The sequence below is a fragment of the Rattus norvegicus genome, chromosome 19 (genome assembly GCF_036323735.1).
Source record: "Rattus norvegicus strain BN/NHsdMcwi chromosome 19, GRCr8, whole genome shotgun sequence".
Lineage (NCBI taxonomy): Eukaryota > Metazoa > Chordata > Mammalia > Rodentia > Muridae > Rattus > Rattus norvegicus.
The window spans coordinates 51,808,951-51,832,212 of NC_086037.1; the positions used below are offsets into that span (position 1 = coordinate 51,808,951).

Consider the following 23,262-nt stretch of genomic DNA (forward strand, 5'->3'; position numbering starts at 1 on the left):
CAGGGCCTTGCGCTTCCTAGGCAAGCGCTCTACCACTGAGCTAAATCCCCAACCCCTTGTTGTTTCTTGAGGCAAAGTCTCACTATATAACTTAGGCTGGACTTGAACTCAGAGCTGCCTCTGCCTCCTGACTGCTGTGATTGCAGGCACGCACCACACCACACCCGGCCCTCCTTACTGTAGATTTTAATCAAAACATTGCTGTATAGATTCTGCAATAGAAGACATGAATTTCCATCCCGTTCTTAAAAGATGTCATACATTAGACATGTGGAAACATTTATCATTTTGAACATAACAGTGTATGATGCTCAATTATGAAATGGGGTAAATTGTCATTTCACTAGATAATGTGTCTGACTTGTTAGGAGTGAGCTTTTCGGGCTGGAGAGATGGCTCAGAGGTTAAGAGTACTGGTTGCTCTTCCAGAGGTCTTGAGTTCAATTCCCAGCAACCACATGGTGGCTCACAACCACCTGAAATGGGATCTGATCCCCTCTTCTGGTGTCTGAAGACAGCTACAGTGTACTCATAAAATAAATCTTTTTAAGAAGAAAAAAAAAAAAAAAGGAGTGAGCTTTTCCAATTCCTCTTCCTGCCTCCCAGCCTGTGGAAGTAACCTCATGGGATTGATCCTGTATCTCAAGTCTGATAGAGAGAGAAGCAAAGCAAAGGCCCCAGTGCTAGGCCAGTGCCCAGGTCACTTCTGCAAAAAACGTACCATTGTTGAAGTTGTTCTGATTCTGTATCTCATCATTGTAATAGGCAAAACTAGATGGTGGAAGACAGCAGTGGAGGCCTGTTCTCATGGCTGTGACTGAGAAGGATTTGCTACTTTATGACTGTATGCCGTGGACAAGAGATGCCTGGGCATCGCCGTGTCATAGCTACCCTCTTGTTGCCACAAGGTAAGACATAAAAAGAAGATAATACTCTATGAAGAGTCACAGTGAATGTTGCTGTCTTTAATGCCTAAAATAGCATTGATGAAGCTCGTGTAGACAATGGTTTTCCCAACTTACTGGTCATTTTCTAGCTTCTAACTCTTAGCAGGATAAATTGTTTCAGTTACTTGAGGGGTGTGGTGTGTCTGTGTGTGGTGTGTGTGTGTCTGTGTGTGGTGTGTGTGTGTATGTATGTGGTGTGTGTGTGTATGTATGTGGTGTGTGTGTGTGGTGTGTCTGTGTGTGGTGTGTGTGTATGTATGTGGTGTGTGTGGTGTGTGTGTGTGTGTCTGTGTGTGGTGTGTGTGTGTATGTATGTGGTGTCTGTGTCTGTCTGTGTGTGTCTGTGTGGTGTGTGTGTATGTATGTGGTGTGTGTGTGTCTGTGTCTGTGTGTGGTGTGTCTGTGTGTGGTGTGTGTGTGTATGTATGTGGTGTGTGTGTGTGTGTGTGTCTGTGTGTGGTGTGCCTGTGTGTGGTGTGTGTGTGTATGTATGTGGTGTGTGTGTGTGTGTGGTGTGTGTGTGTGGTGTGTGTGTGTGTGTGTGCGCGAGCGCATGCTTTTTAAACTATTGAAAGCTTGCTTAGTCATGGAGATAATAAGGGTTTTGGGGTTTTGGGGGTGGTTTTGTTTTGTTTTTATTATTGACTGTGACTAAAACCACAGAAATTGCAGCAGCCTTTTGAGTAAGTGGTGCAGTCATCCAAACCAGAATGTGGTACAGTGCACAAGCACCCACCTTTAGTCAGAATGTCTCTGCAGTGAAGGAGCACATGGATAAACATGGCTTCGTCCTGAAGCCACAGAGTGCTGCCCACATCCCGTGTGCAGGGAGTGGGAGGGGAGCAATTGGGAAATGTAGGTTTGGATGTCCTAAGAGACAGCAGCCACAACTAGAAGCACCTAACTAGAAGTTAGGTCTGCTTGCTGTTGGTGTGACTGAAGCCCCAGGAGCTGTGCTTTTGGGAGTCAATCAGAAGCTTCTCTCAGCGCAGTAAACCAGAATCTCCACTGAGCGTGAAGCTGCCATTTGCCCCCGACAGAAGAACAAGTGGATGATAATCTGGTGACTTCATTAAAGGGGGTGAGGACCACTCAGAAAAAGCACCTGGTACTGAGAGAGAGAAGGGATGGAACCATCTCCTGGGCCCCGTAGAGAGAGCTGCATGTTTCCTGTTTTGAATGAAAGAATAATTTTTATGACAGGCTTTCGCTGGGTAGCCCTAGCTGACCTAAAACTCATGTGTGGCCTGGCTAGCCATGAACACACAGAGAGCTACCTGCCTCTGCCCGCCAGGTACTGGGAGTACAGGTGTATTCTCTGCGGTGCAGCACGTGTCATTCTTTTCATGGAAATTGAGTTTAAAATTGTCACATGGCTTTCCTGGAGTTTCTCTCATTCAGAGCTAAGACGGCACATTCACCTTAATTCCTCCCTCCCTGGAGGGTAGAAGCATCTTACAGAAGACAGAGTTTAAGCATTGGTTTCCATGCCATCACTGACATCAAAACTAAGGCATCATCTTAGAATGCCCCACTGTGCTCGATTACGGTGTCCTCATCAAGTCTGAGCTTGGGTGGTGATGGCGCACACCTTTAACCTCAGCACCCAGGAGGCGGAGGCAGGTGGATCCCTGAGTACAAGGCCAGCTTGGTCTACAGAGTGAGTTCCAGGACAGCCAGGGGTACACAGAAGAAATTCTGTCACAAAAATTAAAAAAACAAAAAACAAAAAACCCAAAAAGCCCAAAGCTGAGCTTTTCACCGCCTGCCAGCCTAGTGGAATCAGTGACCTCCAGGTTCAGGAAAAACAAAAAATAACGGGAAGAATGATTGAGGAAGACACAGAAATGACCAAGCCTCCACATGCATGAGTGCACACAAGCACAAATGCATACACACGTTCTTTACAGTGAGTAGACAGGGAAAATAGCAGAAACACATAGATCATGATTATCTGCAAAACTATAAATCCTAATAGATTAAGAATTAACTATAGGGTTGGGGATTTAGCTCAGTGGTAGAGCGCTTGCCTAGGAAGCGCAAGGCCCTGGGTTTGATCCCCAGCTCCGAAAAAAAGAACCAAAAAAAAAAAAAAAAAAAAAAAAGAATTAACTATGCTTCAAACTTCAAGGTCAAGTAATGTGGATTGGTGTAAATTAACAGGAGCTGCAGTTTATGTGGGATTACATATTTAGACTCTTAGAAATCAAATCTCTGTGTGTATTTTCTCTCAGTGCACGACTTTCTTTTGGCCAGTGAGGAATTAAGTAATGCCTGGACATGTCGAAGGAAATTTTTATTTTAGATATTTACTAAGATCAAAGCTAGGCTACAACATGGGTAAAAGACATTGATGTCATAGGTGCTAAGTGTGGATTTTGTAGTCTTTTCCTATAAGCTGTCTTTGACTGGGAGACATGGCTACTGAACATGTGGACAGTTGAGCAGTGTTGTGAGACTAATATGGCCCAAATGCTAAAGCTCATCTTTGCATGCGCTCATGTGGCCCCCCACAAAAGTGGGTGTGGGCACATTTGGCAGTGTGTCCTAACCAATGGCTACTCCCCAAATCCAGCAGCTGGTTTGAATTAGATCCCCTCTGCCAAATATTTCAAAGTCAAATCTAGGAGGAAAATACTCCCCTAGACTTGATATTTTGTAATGTCTGATGTGGGATTAGCAATCAAACTGCACGTGGTACTTTCCTCTGTAATTCCTATTACTCGGATCATGTGTAGAATAAACTTAAGACTTAACTCTTTCTGGGCTAGCTCATGTTTGCCTGGCATGTAAGTTCTGCAGGAATCAGTTTTGTAACAAGGTTCTCAGAGGTTAACTCCATTGGCAAGTCTGTAAATTCAAATGTTATCTCCCAGTAATAGTACTAAAATGTTACTTGTGGTTTTCAAGGCGCTGACAGTTGCCCTGAAGGTAAGCAGTTAAAATGCTGATACCTTCACATGCTTCTGGGCAATTGGTAACGATGTCACATGCACAGAACACAACTGTGTGGGTCATCACTGTGTTTCCCCAAATGGACTTTGGGTGTGGGAAGCCAGTTTAAGTTTTTTTACTGACGTAGTAAGAGCTCAGTTTGGGGGCAGAGAGGGTGCTCAGTTGGTGAGAGTGCTTGTCTTTTTTTTTTTTTTTTTTTTTTTTTTTTTTTTTGTTCTTTTTTTTCGGAGCTGGGGACCGAACCCAGGGCCTTGCGCTTCCTAGGTAAGCGCTCTACCACTGAGCTAAATCCCCAGCCCCGAGAGTGCTTGTCTTGAGCTCTGTTCCCAGCACCCAGATAGAAAACCTGGAGTCCCAGTGCTATAGAAGGATGAGACAGGAGGATTGCTAGGACTTTCTGGTCATAACCTAGCTCCAGATTCAGTAGCAGATCCTGCCTCAAGGAAATAAGGTCATTGAACACCTGATGTCTCTCCACGTAAGTTCAGGTACACACACACACACACACACACACACACACACACACGCATGCACGTGCACACATACACTCATAACACAAACTTTCAGCTTCATTTACTTGTCTTTTTAAAATTCTACATGATGAAATAGGAATTATTAAGCTGAGAAAACACTGTTCTTCATTCTGAAGTATGGTCAGATGAGCCATACTGCTAGGAAAAGGACTAAGGACTCCTGAGTGTTGCTGAGTCCTGAGCTGAGCTCCAGCTGATCCACATGAACTTCATTGTCCCCTTGGAAGAGGCCACCATGCTCAGGTACCTGTGTCTAAGATCACCAAAGTGATCTGTCACATAAGGAAAATACTGATGCTAATTGTTACCTGTGATAAAATTGTACTTTTCAAAGAAAATTACAATTCCGAATAAGGTTTGGGTGCTACATATAAGGAGAACACGCACGTTTTAGATTTTTTTTTTTTTGTGACGTTCATTTCATTTGACATAAAAACCTCAAAGTCCGTCCTTGTGGTAGTTGATCATAGGATTTCCTCTTCTAGTCCACTGAATGGAATGGGCCACTGTTAGCTTCTGTGTGTGGTGTTTTGTTTTGCTTTGTCTTGTCTTAGGCTGGCCTAAAATTTAGTAGTTTTTCTGTAGATGAATGTTGTGCCTCCAAGTATGTGTCATGTGCGTGCCTGGTGCTGTGGAGGGCAAAAGAAGGCATCGCAGACGGTTTTGAACTGCCACACATCACACCCAGGCCCCCTGGAAGAGGAGCAGGTGCTCTTAGCCCAAGTCATCCTTAGCCCCTGGCAGAGAGATTTTTTCTGCATCTCTTTCTGTTGGTAGGTATGTTCTTTATGAAGACAGGAAGTAGTGTCCTGCCTCCTGGGACACCAGGGATTGCTCTGTGGCGTTAAAGGAGATCCATAGCTTGGCTATGAAATGTATTCACCCAAAAGCTGCTGAGGGTAATGATCACCTTAGCTTTCTGTTCTATTTGTGGTCCTAGGTTGGTTCATTCAGGTTCTGGATGTCGGTCGCCTTCCCTTGGATCTGACCTTACCTTTGCTACCAGGACGGGCTCTCGGCAGGGCATTGAGATGCATCTCTTCAGGGTTGAAACGCATCGGGATTTGTCGACCTGGACCAGAATACTTGTCCAGGGCTGCCATGCTGCTGCTGAGCTGATCAAGGAAGTCTCCCTAGGTAGAGATACTTTCGTTTGTTTCACTCTCTCTTCCTTTCTCTTTCTCCCTCCCTTTCTTTCTTACCTCCTTCCTCCTTCCTTCCCTCCCTCCCCCTCCCTCCCTTTCTTTCTTACCTCCTTCCTCCTTCCTCCCCTCCCTCCCCCCTCCCTCCCTCCCTTCCTTCTTTCCTTCCTTCCTACTTGGGTCCCACACAGCCCGGCCTGACCTGGAACTCTTTTTTTTTTTTTTAAGATTTATTCATTTTATTTTATGCATCAGTACACTGTAGCTGTCTCAGACACACCAGAAGAGGGCATCAGATTCCTTTACAGATGGTCGTGAGCCACCATGTGGTTGCTGGGAATTGAACTCAGGGCCTCTGGAAGAGCAGTCAGTGCTTTTAACCGCTGAGCCATCTCTCCAGCCCTGACCTGGAACTCTTGATCCACTTGCCCAGTGCTGCAGTCACAAGTGTGCACACTCATTCCTGGCCCTGACCTTGAATTTCTAACAGTAATTGTTCATTTTTTCAAGCCTTGTCTTTATCAATGAATACACATGACCTTGTGTGTATCTGCCATGAGTGTGCAGGTGCCCCTGGAGACCAGAAGAGGGCAGCCAAAGAAACAGGATTTGCTTTTGCGGGTGCAGGGAATCAAACTGGAATCCTTTAGAAAAGCAAAGAGTGAGCCTTTAAAAGCTAAACCATCTCTCCTGACCTCTAACAGTATTGCTAAGTTTTAAGGTAAAACCATTGTTTTTTTTTTTTTTTTTTTTTTTTTTGGTTCTTTTTTTTCGGAGCTGGGGACCGAACCCAGGGCCTTGCGCTTCCTAGGTAAGCGCTCTACCACTGAGCTAAATCCCCAGCCCCAAAACCATTGTTTTTATATGCCAGTTTTAAGCTGTTAAAATATGGTAGCTGCAGTGGTAGTAGAAGAAAGAAATCTGGTATCTGCCTCACCAGCAGATCTTTCCCATGCCTGCCAGGTAGCGCTAACCTGTGCTTTTTTTCACTGTGCATCATTTTAATCTACATTTAATAGTATAAGAACCCAGGCAGTAAATATTAGATGCACTGACTATGGTTAAGAAGATTTAGTGTCTAAGAGCATCTAGACGCCCTTAAATCAAGCACCTGGCAGTTTGTAGCTGTGAAAATACCGTGTTTAGAATAGGAGTTTCCCTTCAAAAGTTTGAAAATGGTTGTCCAACACTCAGAAGTTGAGTGCCACGTTTCCACCTTGGATGTTCCCTCTAGTGGCTAGTCCCTGCTGGTTGTTTTGTTCCACCGTGTGCCCCCTGGTGGCTAGACACCAGGGAGTTGGTGTTGTTTCACATACAGGTATTCAGTTCCCCTTTCAGTTTCAGGAAACAAGGGTCAGCATGGCTGGGACTTGAATTGCAGGTCTTCTATACAGCCAGTGCCTTAAGCCCTCTCCAGATGACTCATACTCCTGACCAGATTAAATGCCTGAAGGACAGACAGTATCAATCCCCTTCATTCATTAAATCAGCAAATATTTGCTGAGCAGTCTGCTTTTTACCAAGAGCCAGGCTTTATGATAGAGGTAAAGGTAAATAAGTAAGACCTATTTCCTGTCCTCCACCAGAGCTGGGAGAAGAGTTAGAACAGCAGCCTGTTCTCTGTAATGAGTCTGTGGGTGAGACTAACAGAGTGTTTTTTCTTACACCATTGACCAGGAATACTACCCCAGCCTTTCATAATTTGGTGTTTTTATAGGTTTCTGCTTACCAATAAGCATAAATTCCTGACGTTTTTCTCCAGTAATGCAGTAATCACCTTAACTGTCAGGTTCTAGGACCTACTCCAAAGTTGTCCTGTAATGCTCAGAAGAGCCTCAGTCAGTCAGTCAGTCAGTCTCCATCCACCGCACTCCACTCCCGTTTGTGTATGTCTGTGCGTGCGTGTGTGCGTGCGTGTGTGTGTGTCTGTCTGTCTGTCTGTCTCCTGCTCTGCTATATGGTTAGGTCAAAGGACTCTACAGAAACATTAAAACTCCCCAGAACTACAATTTAATAAAATAACTGATCCCAGAGTAGTAGAAGCAGGAAGTAACTCTCCATCCTCCTAACAACCCCAGTCTGATTTCAGGAAACAGAGTAGAGATGGGAACAGGGCTCAGTGGTGCCATGGAGCGGCCTGGGGTTCAGTCTTCAGCCCTACCACAAGAATAAACAAACATTCCATGAAGACCCAGGTTTAATTACCAGAGCCCATGTAGAAGTCCAGCTGTGCTGGCGCGCATGCAAACACACACACACGGTTCTAGTGCCAGGCAGGGCAAGACCAGGATCCCTAGGACTCACTGGCCAGCCAGTCTAATAGGTGAGGGGATTCCTAAGGTTTTTGTTCCGGTCTCTACACACGTGTACACTAACATGCAGACAGGTAGTATGTAACATGATTTACATTCATTTTAGTGTAACACTGACTGACTCCTGGTTTAGTATGTTGCCTTAGTGTGCCTTTCTCATTAGTAATGTCCTGTGATGTGAAAAAGCCAATGTCCCTTCCACTTATGAGTGTAAGACCAGAGCAGTGGAGTGAAAAACAGATTTGTGGGGATGGTGAGTGTCATGGAAGCAAAAGAAAGATGTCAGAGAGGAATGGTGGAACTATCAGCTGGTGTGCACTAGGCTGACGTGAGCAGGGCTTTGTGAAGCCCACCAAAACTAAATTGTTTTTAATTTTTTAGCTAACATAATCGATTTCCTTATATGCACACCACATGGATACAGTACCCATGGAGGCCAGAAGAGGGGTTAGGTCACCTGGAACTGGGGAAACTGTGTTTGTGAGCTGTCCCTGTGGGCCCTGGGATGGAAACAAGAACAGCCAGCTCCTAACTGAGCCGCCTCCCTGCCGTCCATCCTGACATTCTCATGCACACACATCCATGTTCATCTGTCATCACCCTCTCGTCCTGACACAGTCCCTGTCTTAGTCAGCATTACTATTTCTGTGATGAGACATCACGACCAAAAGGAACTTGGGGAAGAAAAGATTTATTTCACTCATAGCTCCACAGAACGGTTTATCACTGAGACCAGTGAAGGCAGGAACTCAAATAGGGCAGGAATCTGGAGGCAGGAGCTGATGCAGAGGCTGTGGAAGATGATTCTTACAGGATTGCTTATCCTGCTTTCTTATAGAGTCCAGGAGTGGCCCCTCCCACAATGGGATGGGCCCTCCCCCATCAATCACTGATTAAGGAAATGCCAGTGATAACAATCAACTCCTGGTCCTTCTCCCTCTGCCTCCCAAGCACTGGGATTATAGACGTGTCCTATCTCATCTTCTGAAACCAAGTACTAGAAACACATGAAGAGGCGTGAATGCAGCCCCAGGGAGGAAGGCTTCTTTTCCAGCCACAGTTCTTTGTTCTGCTGGGCCCTCCGATGCCCTGGGAAGGCTGAGCCCCAGAGCTTGTCTTCTCTTTAGGTTAGCTTTCATGAAACACACAAAGAAAGAATGGGCAAATAGAGGGGCTGGGGATTTAGCTCAGTGGTAGAGCGCTTACCTAGGAAGCGCAAGGCCCTGGGTTCGGTCCCCAGCTCCAAAAAAAAGAACCCAAAAAAAAAAAAAAAAAAAAAAAAGAATGGGCAAATAGAAACAGAAAAAAAAGGGCTGGAGAGATGGCTCAGCGGTTAAGAGCACCTGACTGCTCTTCCAGAGGTCCTGAGTTCAATTCCCAGCAACCACACGGTGGCTCACAACCATCTGTAAAGAGATCCGATGCCCTCTTCTGGTGTATCTGAAGACTGCTACAGTGTACTTATATATAATAAATGAATAAAATCTTAAAAAAAAAAAAAAGAAACAGAAAAAAAAGAAACTGTCTTAGTTAAGGTTATACTGCTGTAAACAGACACCATGACCAAGGCAAGTCTGATAAAGGACAACAGTTAATTGGGACTGGCTTATAGGTTCAGAGGTTCAGGCCATTATCATCAAGGCAAGGACAGCATCCAAGCAGGTATGGTGCAGGCCGAACTGAGAATTCTATGTCTTTATCTCAAGGCTACTAGCAGAATACTGACTTAAGGCCCATGCCCACAGTGACACACCTACTCCAACAGGGCCACACCTTCTAATAGTGCCACTCCCTGGGCCGAGCACATACAAACCATCCCAGTAACCAACCCATAGTGTAATTTGGTTGGATTTAGCAATCTGGAGACATAATCATTGTCCTTGGGAGAGACACAGATGGTGGGATGAGAGGAGCAGGCTATCAGGCTGAGGGTGCTGGGACAGTAAAGCATAGAGGTGCAGACAGTTCTGTCAGGAAGCTGCTGTGGAGAGAAGGGAGCGTTAGAGAGAGTTGAATATATGTTAAGAGATTCATGGTAGCTGAAGGTGGAGTTCTCAAAGGCTGAACATTTGTCAATTATGCATGATGACCTGGCTTCCATCCTCAGTACCACATAGGCCAGACACGGTGGTTGTGACTGTAATTCCAGCACATTCTACTTTCCTTTCTGTTCTGTGATAAAAACCCTGACCACAAGCAACTTTGGGGAAGAAAGGACTTACTTGGCTTAGACTTCCAGGTCACAATCCATCACTGAGAGAGGTCAGCACAGGAGCTCAAGGTGAGAACTGGAACACTGTAGGCTTGCTGGCTTGCTGGCTTGCTGGCCTGCACCCAGGTTCAGGCTCAGCTACTTTTGTGTACAGCCTGGACCCTCCCACACCAGTCATCATTCGTGTCCCTCACAGACATGGTCACAGACCAATCTGATCTGGGTAATCCCTTAATTGAGGCTCCCTCAGAAGCCTCTCGACTGTCAGATTGACAGCTGAAGCTGACTGGGACACAGCATTTGAGATGTGGACATGGGACACCTGAAGTTCAAGGTCATTCTTAGCCACATTGAGACTAAAATAAAATAAGGGGCTAGAGAGATGGCTCAGTGGCTGCTCTTTTAAAAGAGATGGGTTCAGTTCCTAGTACCTACTTGGAGGCTCACAGCTATCTGTTATTTCAGACCCAGAGGATCCATTGTGGTCTTCTAGGCACTAGACCTGCATGTGATACAGACATAAATGCAGACAGAATAACCATCCACATAAAATAAAAATAAATAAAGCAAAAAGTATAAGATAACATAGGACTAGATGGCAGAGTGTGTATGAGAACCGGTGGCAACCTGAATTCCATCCCGTTATCCACTTGGCAAGTGAGGGCACCAACTCCCAAAGTTGGCCTGTAACTTGCACATGCCCGCTGTAGCTTGCATGTGTGTTTGTGCAAGGCACACATACCACAAAATAGATAAACACCCAGTGTCTAGAGGCAAACATTCTTAGTATGACCTCCCCTGCCCCTTTTCAAGGTTGAGGTAGCCAGGAACAAGATTCTGTTTTTCAAAAGTACCTCTTAGGTATGTGTTTGCTTTGCCTTCTTTCCCTCCTCAGGCAACACAGTTCAAATAGAACATGTGGGAAATCTTGGGGCCGGGGAAGGTGGCTCAGTGCTTTCCTACCATATGAGAAGAATCTCACACAAGCCTGGCGTGGGGTTGATGGCTTCGTTTTCCTGGCAGTGACTCACCTGCCTGAATGGCACCTTCCATAGCCAGAACTCTTAAAAACTTGAGCTGTCTTGAACTAGATTAGAACTAACCCTATGGACCCCAGTCCCCTTACTACACCCCGACTTCAGAGATGTTAGTAGGACCATACTGTGTGGGTGCCTTGGTTAGGGGTATGGCTGTTACCCTCCTCCCCCTCAGCCATTCACTGCTTTCACCCATGTTTGCTCCTTGGCCGCTTTCTGATAACTAGTACTCTGTTGTCCGCCGCTCACTTCACGTGGTGCAGAGAAGGACGCCCCCAGTGTTTCATCTGTTTTTCTCCTTCCTGGTTTGCTAAGCATACAGCTTCATTACCTCATCGAATGCTTTGCATATCCGGTGAGAGTATATTGGCTACACATGATGACCTGCTTCAAGAGCCATTCTTGTTGAAATGGGAGCAGAGCTCAGCTCTGGTGTTTAAGTGTTGCTCTGGAGCTCAGGCTTGCCTCAGACTGTTGATTCTCCAGCGAAGTGCTAAGATTACAGGCCTCCGTGCCCATGCCCGGTGGTCAGAGTTCCTGTTCAGTTTAGATGTGTCGTTGGTTGAGCTTTTACAGGTTTATTACATTAGTTCATGAGAGTATCAGAGGACAGAGCTCAGAGGACAACTTATGAGTCTGTCCTCTCCCTTCTATCGTGTGGATTCAGGGATGGAGTAAGCTTGGTAATTAGCACCATTTATCTACTGAGTCATTTTGCAGTCCACTGCCGGCAGAGCTGGAAGGGTTTTGTTTTGTTCTATTTTCTGTGGTACTGAGGATTAAACCCAGGGCCTCCTTCCTGCTCGGTGAGCCTGCTGCACTGGGCTGGTCTGCAGCCCCAGTTGTATTCTGTGATTAGCAGTCACCTCATGACTCTTACTGACCATAAACTTCTAATAGACGTTGTGTCCTTCCCAGATCCCAACCACAGCACACTACAACTCTGGAGGGTATCTCTCCTTTGCTCCTTCCTTCTTGCCCAGGCTCTGTAGGGAAGGCTGGCCTCGGCCTCCCAAGCTGGGGTTGAAGGCATGCGCCACCACCTCCCAGCTAGTCTATCTTTAGGGTTTATCTCAATTCCCATCCTAGAAACCTTTTTCCTGACTTCAGCCTTAGCTCCGTTTTGAGTGTCATTGTGTTTTATAGATTCTATCTCATATGGTTAGAGATTTATAAAGTGTTTGCGAGCAGAAAATACCCCTTTGCCTCCCCCTCACTACATACAGTTGATATCCAGTCGAACGGAGACGGAAGTCAAGGAGAGGTAGGCTTATCCCGCCTCATCTCAGGCAAGATGCTGTCTTGGGCCAAAGTAATTTTAGGGGCTGGAGCCTGGGCTCAGTTGTTCAGAACATGTACCACTCTTGCAAAGGTCTCAAGTTTAATTCCCAGTAGCCATGTTAGGTAACACAACCCACTGTAACTCCAGCTCCAACAACAGCACTCGGGTCTTCCTGGACACTGCACGCACATGCACATACCCCACACAGATCTATGCATATAATTACAAATAATACCAAATGTTCTGACATGTGCCTTTAATCCCCGAGTTCTGGAGGCAGAGACAGGTGGATCCCTGACTGCAGATCAGCCTGGTCTCCATAGTGAGTCCCAGGCCTCCCAAGGCTACACAGGAAGATCTTGTGTCACAAAGAAAACTCTGCCTGGCTCTGTGGCCCATGCTTATACTCCACCACCACTTGGAATAGATAAGCAGGAAGATACCTGATGACATACCAACTTGGGGTGCATTGGACAGTCTCTTAATAAAAATAATAACAGGCCTTTTTAAAATGAATCCACTGCTTCATGAATTTCCATGTCATCCTTGCAGAGAGCATGCTAATCTTTCCTGATTCCTTCCAGTTTTAGTATCTTTGTGTCAAAGCACGTGCAGAATAATAAGTCTTTTTAAATTTTATTTTAGGAAAGTGTAAGCTGCTTGGGCCTCATATTCTCAAGAAAAGGTTGTTTTTTATGTTTGGAACCAGAAGAATCCTTTTCTACTTGATAAGTAAAATAGGATCTTTATTATATATGAGTTTTTCTTGTCTTGACAGGCTGCACCTTAAGTGGCCAAGATGTAAGATTCACTGTCCACTATGAGCACGGGTTCACGATCACCAGAGACAATGGCGGCACCAGCAGCATATTGTACCGCTATCCCTTTGAACGGCTGAAGATGTCTGCTGATGATGGAATCAGAAATCTCTACTTGGATTTTGGTGGTCCTGAGGGAGAACTGGTGAGAATGTGTCTGAAAACCACAAGCATGGCGGCATGAATGTGTCCACTAGCGTCCTGTCTCTCACATGGCTTCTGTTTGCTTGCTTGCTTGCTTGCTTGCTTGCTTGCTTGCTTGATTGCTTTCCTTCATTATGCTGAGTCTTGAAGGCCTCTGTGTGCTGGGCAAGTGCTTTACCACCGAACTGCATCCACCCCCAGCCGGTCACTGCTTTTTACCTCCTGTGTAGGAAGTTATGGCCTAACATTTGATATTCCATTAGCACTTAAAAGTTGTTCATTAGTTTTTTTTTAAAGATTTATTCATTTATTATATATAAGTACACTGTAGCTGTCTTCAGATACACCAGAAGAGCCACCATGTGGTTGCTGGGAATTGAACTCATGACCTCTGGAAGAGCAGTCGGGTGCTCTTAACCGCTGAGCCATCTCTCCAGCCCCCTGTTCATTAGTTTTTAAGTTTTGTCTGAGAACTGGGGAGATAGTAAAGTGTTTGCTCTACATCTATCAGGACCTGAGTTCAATCCCCACCCCCTCCAGAAAAATCTACATTAAAAAAGCTGGATATGTAGCACACATTTGTAATCCCAGCATCGGAAGGCCAGGATGTAGATCCCTGGGCCTTGCAGGCCATCCAGCCTAGCTTTTGTGGCAAGTTCCAGGTCAGTGAGAGACCCAGTCTCAACAGAGAACTTGGAGAGAGCCATAGAGAAGGCTCAGCAAGTAAAGGCCATTGCCACCAAGCCTCATGGTCTGTGATGGATTCTCCAGGAGAGGGCTGACTTCCATAAGCTGTCCTTTGTCTCTCTCACTCACACACACACACACACACACACACACACACACACACACACACACACAAATAAATAATTATAACTCAACCAAGAATGTAGCTCAGTTACTAGACTGCTTACCCGGCATGCACAAAGGCCTGTGTTTGATCCTCTGTACCACGTACATCTGGGCGTGCTAGTGCATCCCTGTGATAATCTCAGCACTTGGAGATCCAGGTGGGCAAGTCAGGAGTTCAAGGTTCTCCGCAGCTATGAGTAAGCTCTAGGCTGGCCTGGCCTGTATGAGGTTGCCTTAAAAAGAAGAAAGGGGGACATCACATCTAAACATATTTAATACCATTGTCTCTAAAGTGTGTGTAGGGCTGGAGAGATGGCTCAGCAGTTAAGAGCACTGGCTGCTCTTCCAGATGACCCAGGTTCAATTCCCAGCACAGACATGGCAGATCATAACACTCTGTAACTCAGGTTCCTGTGGATCTGACTCCCTCACACAGACATATGTAGGACAAACACCATATGTACATGAAAGAAAGGATAGGAGAGACAGACAGACAGACAGACAGACAGACAGAGAATTACAGTGACGACTCCTGTCTCTTCTCCACAGACTATGGATCTGCATTCTTGTCCAAAGCCGATTGTGTTTGTATTGCACACATTCTTATCTGCCAAAGTCACTCGCATGGGACTGCTTGTGTGAGCAGCAAGAGTGGAGAAAGACTGCCACAAGAAGTATTTCCACCTCAGAAGATGACATAAAGACAAGCAACAACAACGCAGAAGCACAAACTGAAGCCCTTGCTCCCTCCCTCCATCACAGTGCCTTCCCGAGGACCTGCAGACCACTGCTGGACCACAACAGGGTTTTAGGAAGGGCTGACCTTTCCCACACAGCCTTGGCCAGAAATTCTAGAACTATAATGAGCTCCAAATCAAAGCTGTCGATTTAGCGACTTAGTGTCTCTTTTTCATGATGTGATCTCTAAGTAATTAGGTTTATTTCCCCTGTTATGAAGGCTGACTCTTTGGGTCTCTCTTTGGATGTAGACAATAGCCAAAAGGGGTTCTCCTTTTCTCTCTGTAGGAATCATTTGGGCATAGCCTTGAGCTTGTCGCTCCCCAGGTGCTAGTGTGTAGCCGCCATCCCTCAGGCATATCCCACACAGGTCAATTGCACCTCGGTGTTAACGTTTTTTACCTTGGAAATCCCTGAGCATCATCCCCACAGGTTCCTCCACCCACCCTGGCTCTCACTGACCCCACCCTGCCCACCCCTAGCACCAACTCCGCCACCCATAAGTGCTGCCTTTAGGACTCAAAACTTGCACAGTCCGGTTGCCTTTCCTTCACTCCTCTTTTTTTGTGGTGTCCAAGTTGAAAAGCAAGTTGGACTGCTGCTCTGAAAGGAGTTTTGCTTTCTTCAGTTTATATTGAGTTTGTATTTGGTAGGAGCCAGGGGAGGGTCTACAGTTTATTTTGAAAGATCCTCATTTTAAGCTAAGCCATTTCTTATCACTTACCAAGTGTGCCTTTGGTTAGGCTCCGTGGAGCTTCATTAGTGTCTGGATGAAGGGGTCCCATCGAGCTTTCAGGAGTCCTCCTTCAGGTCAGTTCCTTAAAGATGTCTGTCGGTGGTAATTTTGTGGGTCAAGATGCCACATTGAGTGGCACAAGGCACTTTTGTGGCCCCAAAGTAGTAAGGACAAGTCACCTCCAGCTCCAATTGAACACTGAGCTGCTTAATATAACACACCCTGGATGGCAGGATGATGTCACCTGCATTTTGTTCAGCATGGCCAAGTGTCGTCATGACTCAGTGTGAGCATGACCCAGAAGATCATCCTCAGTTTGTTTCTCCTGGTTTGGAAGGGAGAGAGGTATATAAAAAACGTTTGAAACACTCTCTACATAAAATATCAAGATTAGCACAGCTCCTGAATCTGAACAAAAAGGAAATATCAATTTTCTACCCTCTGAAAACATGTCTAGAAACAGCTCGCATTTTCTAGATTTCTCTCGAGTGCCACCCAAGGATATGACGCTTCAAATAGGGTAGAGGGCGAAAGGGAAGAAAACACAAGTGTCTGTGTAGAGCCTGAGCCACTTTGATTGACAGGGTAGCCAGAGGAAAGGGCAGGTGCCAAGCAGAGGTGTCAGCCTGCTGCCCTCTGCTGTCTATGAGTCAGGCCCCCTGCTCTGCAGTCAGATTAACAGTTTGCAGAGGCTGGGGAGAAAGTCATAACCCTGAGATTGTTTCCATCCGTGATACAGCTTCAACTCAAAGGAAAAAGAGAAATGTCCCAGCTCTGAGTGCAGAAAGCAGAGCTGCAGCAGGTAACCTCAGGCAGAGAGCTCTGGCTCCTGCCTCCCTGAGCTGCAGTTTGCAAGGCTGAGCCACCAGGGGGATTGACAGGAGGCGCTGCCACCCTGTTCCTCAGGAGAGCTGTATGTAAGCAGGTATGATGGTGGCAGACAGGTAAGGTGTGCACATGTTCTGGCTGAGGACTGTGGGTTTTTAATGCTGTCATTTGAGTCTTGTAAAATGAGGGCTTATGGATGATTTCTTTGTCATCAGCAGCCCCAAGCTGCTAAGGTCCTAAGCTGCTTGTTCCAGAAGCTGCAGCAGCCCCCCAGGCAGGTGGTCCATTAGGAATTTCTCAAACCACAAGTGGAATGCTTTTTGCGAGTGTGGGACACCTTGATACAAACCTATTATTATCAATTTTGTACTCAAATGCCAAAATATAACAAAATATTTTCAAATGACAACTAAAAATGGGCATCTTTGATAATCACCTCTTTTATAGAATCAGCTGTATTGTCTTTTCTTTTCCATCTTGAACATTATTGGGGGTGTTGTGGGCTCCTGGTGTCGAGTGGGCAGGAAGTGCAGAGCCCTCCTGGTGAGATAGAGCATTTCCTAGGTATCGCTGCATCCCATGCGGTCCCAGGTCACCCCTGGATGAGAACCTCCTCCCCATAAGAAAGAGGACTAAAGGAAGCTAATGTTACCAACAAGCCTTGCCTAGAAATTATCAAATATTTTATATAAAGAAATGCTTGTGTGTATATGCCATATTTATTAATAATTATAACTAAAGTCACCAACTTGTAGACAGTTCTTGGTTCAATATTGGGACGTGTATGGGCAGTCAGAAACGTTACTTTAAATGCCACCTGCCTATTTTGAAGCCATGTTTAGCACTTTTTAGACTAGGGTAAGTCTGAAAGTGCCTGGTGGGATTTTGTCTTTTGTTTTTGTCTGAGCTCTCAAAGTTTGTTACTGGAAATGATTTGCATGGAAGGACAGATTGGATTATTTATTTTTCTATGTAGAACAATGTCTCTAACCAGCAAAGCTCGCACTGTCACTGGTTTGTCTGTTTTCCTCACTCCTTCACCTGGACAGAACGGTAGCAAAGCTTTGCTCAGCTGAGTAAAGGCACCTAGCTGACAAACCAAGACTGTTCCTTCAAAACAGGAAGCTTATCACCAGGTGGGGGAAATGCTATGTGGAATCTGAGCACCCACCCCACCCCACCCCAAAAAGACGGGTTTTACTGTGAGTGGTTTTGATGAACAAAAATGTGTGGGGAACATTACTGGTTTCTTCAAATTTTAAGTCTTCTAGTTTAATCTAAATGCATATGGATTTGTTTGTTTTCAAAACCATGCAAGGATCTCCCCGTGTTTTAATGCCTTCAAAGCTGCTATGCAACTTCCCTTAAAAGCCCTTCCTGCTGAAAGAGGTGAACAATTGTGAAGTGTTCAGGGAAGAGGGGGACTCCTGCATTTTCTGTTCTTGAGTATCTTTTCTTGGACACCTATCTGGACCGTATTTTATTGTTCTCACTGGTTCAGGCTATTGATTGTATACCATACTTAAATGTGCAAATATTCTGCTTCCGTTCCCACGTGGCTGCTGGCAGCTCTAGGTGCCAAGAATGAACTGGCTTCTTAGAATGTTGGGCTCAGTGGTCAAGAGGACTTGCTGCTCTGTCATGGGCTTGGGGACTGGAGATCAGATCTCAGTGTCCCCAGTCTAGTGGCCCAAGAAAGGAAGAGATGGAGGGAGGGAGGAAAGAAGGAAGGAAGGAAGGGAGGAAGGAAGGAAGGAAGGAAGGAAGGAAGGAAGGAAGGAAAGAAGGAAACTCCGAATCTCTAATGAGAGGGTCACACATACCAAGTCACTTAGTCACTTAGTTCTTTCTTTTTTTTTTTTTTTTTTTTTTTTTTCCCAGAGCTGGGGACCAAACCCAGGGCCTTGTGCTTGCTAGGCAAGAGCTCTACCACTGAGCTAAATCCCCAGCCCTGTCACTTAGTTCTTAAAAGTACATTGCTCTGGACAGCCTGTTAATATGTAGCACTACAGTGGTAGTCTGAGTTTGCTTTGGAAGCTACTCCAGGTTTGTCAGGCACCAGGACGACACAAGACGCTGTCTCAGAACAACAACAGAATTGTAGTACTTGGAGCTGCAGGCAAAGCATCCGAGCTTAGCTGTATACTCAGCTCAGGCCACTGGCTCACCTCTGATCCTGTCTCAGGACAGGAGAAAAGTTGAGGTCGTATAAACTTTAGTTGAATCCACGCCCTTGTTTTATTACTTAGTAATCCAGAATGGTTTTGACTACATGCAATCCTTAGCAGCGGATACAGTCCACACTGAACCATCTTTAAGCTGTGACTTTCACAGTCTAGATATTCCCCAAGAGTGGAGTGGCTGGTAGAGACCAAGATTGTGTACGTTCAGACAACATGATCGCTCTGCACTGTGGTGATGGAAGAGGGATTGAGTCCCTCTAGTAATTGGCGGCCTAAGCAGCTGCTCTGAAACCTGTTCTCTTCTTTAAAAATGAGATGGTGTAGAGATTGGCTCAGTAGCAGAGCATGGACAAGGCCCTGGAATCCTCTGGAACACTGTGTCCAGCTGACCCGTGACACAAGTTTATCAAAGGTGACAACTCCAGGGGGAGGTTCAGAAAGAACAAATGCCCACAGGGAGCACATTAATTATTTTAGCTCTTTCCAGCAGTGGCCAAACCAACTAGGTGACTCACAAGAACACTTTCTTCCTTTCTTCTTTTCTAATCTTAGGCATTGAAGTTGACCGGGGCCTTGGTCTAAGCATTCAGTTGGTACCACTGAGCGACATCTTCCGAAATCCCTAGCCCCTTTGCTTTCAGAATAAAACGTTTTGATTTTCTTCTTGATTTTTAACAAACTCTCATATAACCTAGACTAGCCTCAAATTGCTGATCTCCCTGCCTCTAACTGAGCGCTGTGGATCACAGCTGTGCACAGGCTTTGAAGTGTAAACTTGAACTTAATTTCCTGCCACCTCTGTTTTTCCATCCCACTTCAGGTGTCTGGATCAGATAATTTTCTGGGGTTTGTTTTATGCATATGAGCGTTTGCCTGCATGTGCCCCATGTACACACCTGGCATCTGAGGAAGCCAGGAGAGGGCTTCAGATCCCCTGGAATGGACGTGAGAGGGTTGTGAGACACATGTGGGTGCTGGGAACTAAAACCCGGGTCCTCTGCAGATGCAGACAGTGCTCTTAACCACTGCACCGTCTTTCCGGCCATGGTGTGTGAAGTACAATCCCAGCCCTTGGGAGGTCTATGAGGCCAGGGAGGTGGGGAGTTCAAAGTCATCCTCAGCTGTGTAGAGAGTTTGAGGTCAGCCTGTGGTCATGCACGAAACTCTGCTCTAAAAAAAGTTTGTGTGAATTCAATATAATATATAGATATGCCTTTTGCAAATTATTCTTTGCCCAATTGGTTAGACACGTAATTTTAAATCTACCATATTGTGAGACACATTGGTTTAAGTGTTTAGTCTCATCAGGAGGCAGAGGCAGATCTCAAGGTCAGCCTGGTTTACAGGATGAGTTCTAGGCTAGCCAAGGCTACTCAGTGAGACCCTGTCTTTTTTTTTTTTTTTTTTTTTTTTAAAGCAAGCACCGACAAAAGCTGTGCAGGTAAACCCTGTGAAAGATATTCCATCACTTCCTGTAGGACTGAGATCCCTGACTAGACTTCTCGCCTCAGCCTTGCACTGACTTCTCCATTCCATAGTCACTCGGCCTTGTGGCTCTGTCACCCTTCTGAAGCCACAGAAGACAAAAGGTTCTCTGGGAATGTAGACTTCCACACTAGTCCGTGGTATATCCATCCCTACGTTTCATTTAACAAGCATTGCTGAATGATCGCAAAGGAACTTGTAGGGCCTGCAAGATGTCCCAGCAGGCAAAGGCACGTGCAGCCAGGGTTGACTACCTGAACTCAGCGCCCAGACTCCACATGGTAGAAGTAGAGAACTGCCACCCAGAAGTTAGCCTCTGAGCACTCCTGCTAGAGCACCCACTCACAGTGAAATGTATGCGGCGGGGAGACACTTGTAGATTCGGTGGCCTTATACCCTCTATTGCCCAGTCAACCACAGCCTCTCTTTATGAACTACTCTGTTTCTCCTTTATGTGTGTGGTTGCTTTACCTGCATATATGTGAGCTACATCTGTGCAGAGGCCTGGAACAGGAGTTGGAGGTGGTTATGGGCTGCCACATGGGTGCTGGGAGCAGGACAGGTCCTCTGGCAAAGCAGCCTCAGTTCCTGCTCGCTGTGCTGTCTTTCCAGCATCGGACTTCCCGGGCAAACAACTGTTTAAAGGCCCTGCCCGTGTCAGCTCGGGCAGGTGAGTGTTAAGGAAGCTGGGCTTACCTCATTTCTCAATGAAAACTTAGACTTTAGTTTGGGACGGAAAATATTGTCGGTCCCTCAATAAGATAAATCACAAAATGAAAGATTAATCTTTATTGCCAACAGTAGATTAATAGCCTTTTTATTATTTTAAATGGGCAGAAAGGTTTATTTCTGAACATTACTGACTATTCATTTCTGTATTTACGATTTAAGCATCTCTGGAGTTTTTAAGCATGTTTTGGGCAGTTTTGTTTTTATTTTTTGTTTTTTGTTTGTTTTTGCTTTTTTTGTCCTTGTTCTTTTGACAGAGTCTCTCTGTGTAACTCTGACTGTTCTGTAACAGATCTGTAGCCCAGGGTAACCTCAAACTCACAAGAGATCTACCTGCCTCTGCCTGGCATCACCACCACTGGCTGCATCTTGCTTTCTTAAGGTCCTTACACATTATAGCTGGAGTTTTTCTCCATTAATAAACAACAATTGCATTAAAAATTAGCAAGAGTGCAGGTGTGGAGAGGTGCTCAGTGGTTCGAGCATTGACTGCTCTTTTAGAGGCTCTGGCTTTAATTGTCCGCACCCACGTGATAGCTCACAGCCTTCTCTAATCGTAGTACTGTGGGATCCAGTGCCCCTTTCTAGTGTCAGATGTACATGTAGACAAAACACCCATATACATACAATATAGAAATAAGTCCTAAAAATTAGCACAATTCCGCTTATTCAAGAACACACTAGGGTCTGGGGATTTAGCTCAGTGGTAGAGTGCTTACCTAGGAAGCGCAAGGCCCTGGGTTCGGTCCCCAGCTCCGAAAAAAAGAACCAAAAAAAAAAAAAAAAAAAAAAAGAACACACTAACATTCAAACTCAGTGGAAAAGACCCAGAGAGAGAGAGACGGGTCGGCTGGATTTTCCTGAAGTGACTGTCCCTGTCACTCCATGCTGTTTTTTGTTGGCCTGTGAGATCAGCTTTTCAAACCATTCCCTGAAAGCACCTCGCTCTCTGTGCTGGGCTTGGCCAGATTATGTAGTTGCATGGCTCCCGCCCCTTGTTTGCAAGTGTGTTGAAGTCACCCGTGAGGACTGGTGACTGTGAACTGTAGGGACTTGAGTGTCTTGCTCTCAAAGCTGCCCTTTACAGTCAGGTGCCGATGACTGTGTTTTATCAAAACCAGCATATGGTAATACTGCTGTACATCGAGTGCGGGGGGCCAAAGACGGGCTTTCCTTCTGTTGAGTCCTGTTAACACGGGTATTTTTTACATCTCCTTGTTGGTGTTTTCTGATTTAGTAGGATTCTGGAGAGAGGAAAGCTGAGGTCTGTGTGATCTCAGTATGGGATACCAGTGTTACTGTTAGTCTGTCGGCCGAGGTAAGCCTGCAGGCCCCAGTGCCCAAACAACCCTCTTCTTCATGCCAGATCTGAAGTCTTACAGAGCATAACCTACTTTCTTCCTCCTGTGCACACTCTGCTAATGCCCATGTACATGTATTTGTTCTCTCACTACTCATTCTTGTTAAGTGTAAAGATTTAGAAAGCTAGCTTAAGTGAGGCTGCTGATTAGCCCAGAAGAACGCTTGCCTGAATACAGGAAGCCCTGAGGTCTATCCACAGCACCATAGAAAACCAGATGTGGCTGGCCACATCTATAAACCCAGCACTCATTTGGAAGGTGGGAGGTGGGAAGAAGCCATCCACAGTTACATAGTAAATAACAAGCCAGCGTAGGCATTCGAAACTGCCCCTCAAAACAAACAAACACAAAAACCTCAACAACAAAAATATCCCATTTGTACCAACTGATTGTTTTGGTGTTGTTTTGGGTGTTGCTTTTGTTTTTCTTTTTATAATCCTTTATTTGAATGAGACCTCTATACAAGTCTTATTTAAAAATTTTCAAGTCTGGGGTTGGGGATTTAGCTCAGTGGTAGAGCGCTTGCCTAGGAAGCGCAAGGCCCTGGGTTCGGTCCCCAGCTCCGAAAAAAAGAACCAAAAAAAAAAAATTTTTTTTCAAGTCTTCTGGCTACCAAATCAAAGACCCATGACATAAAACAGAGCAGTCTGTGTTCTTTTTAAAAGGCTTTATGTGTATTCTCTCAATATAGATGCTTAGACAACACTTCCCTTGGGTTGCACATCGACATATAACATTGTATATTACAATGAAAATTTGTAACTTAAGGGTATTATATAAATATATATAAGTATATATGCCTTTGTAACCTTTTTATTGTAAATAAAAAGTTGCTTTTAGACATTGTCTCCTGTGTTTTAAACTGTGGTCCTAGTTTCAGACTTACAGGAAAGTTTCTAAAATCAGAGAAATGGGATGGTGGCTGGAGCCCCCAGTCAGAGGCTGAGGCTGATTGCTGCAGAACGTTT

At 45.4% G+C, this 23,262-nt stretch overlaps 1 protein-coding gene and 1 non-coding gene across 4 annotated transcripts in view; one reads left to right on the forward strand and one right to left on the reverse strand.

Annotated features, from left to right (window-relative positions):
* Positions 1–23,133, forward strand: part of Sntb2 (syntrophin, beta 2) — a 92,592-nt gene extending 69,459 nt beyond the window's left edge. The window contains exons 4-7 of one of the 3 annotated variants that reach the window (NM_001168674.1): positions 766–908; positions 5,376–5,572; positions 13,199–13,383; positions 14,784–14,922. In NM_001168674.1, coding sequence (NP_001162145.1) covers positions 766–908; positions 5,376–5,572; positions 13,199–13,383; positions 14,784–14,876 — 618 coding nt within the window. In that variant the 3' untranslated portion in view covers positions 14,877–14,922. Of the gene's footprint in view, positions 1–765; positions 909–5,375; positions 5,573–13,198; positions 13,384–14,783 lie in introns of those variants that run through there. The other 2 variants (XM_039097998.2, XM_039097999.2) reach the window with 2 other exon arrangements.
* Positions 12,930–13,031, reverse strand: LOC120098669 (U6 spliceosomal RNA). Its single transcript, XR_005497095.1, has one exon. It is a non-coding gene; the product is annotated as a U6 spliceosomal RNA (small nuclear RNA).
* Positions 23,134–23,262: the final 129 nt, after the last annotated feature.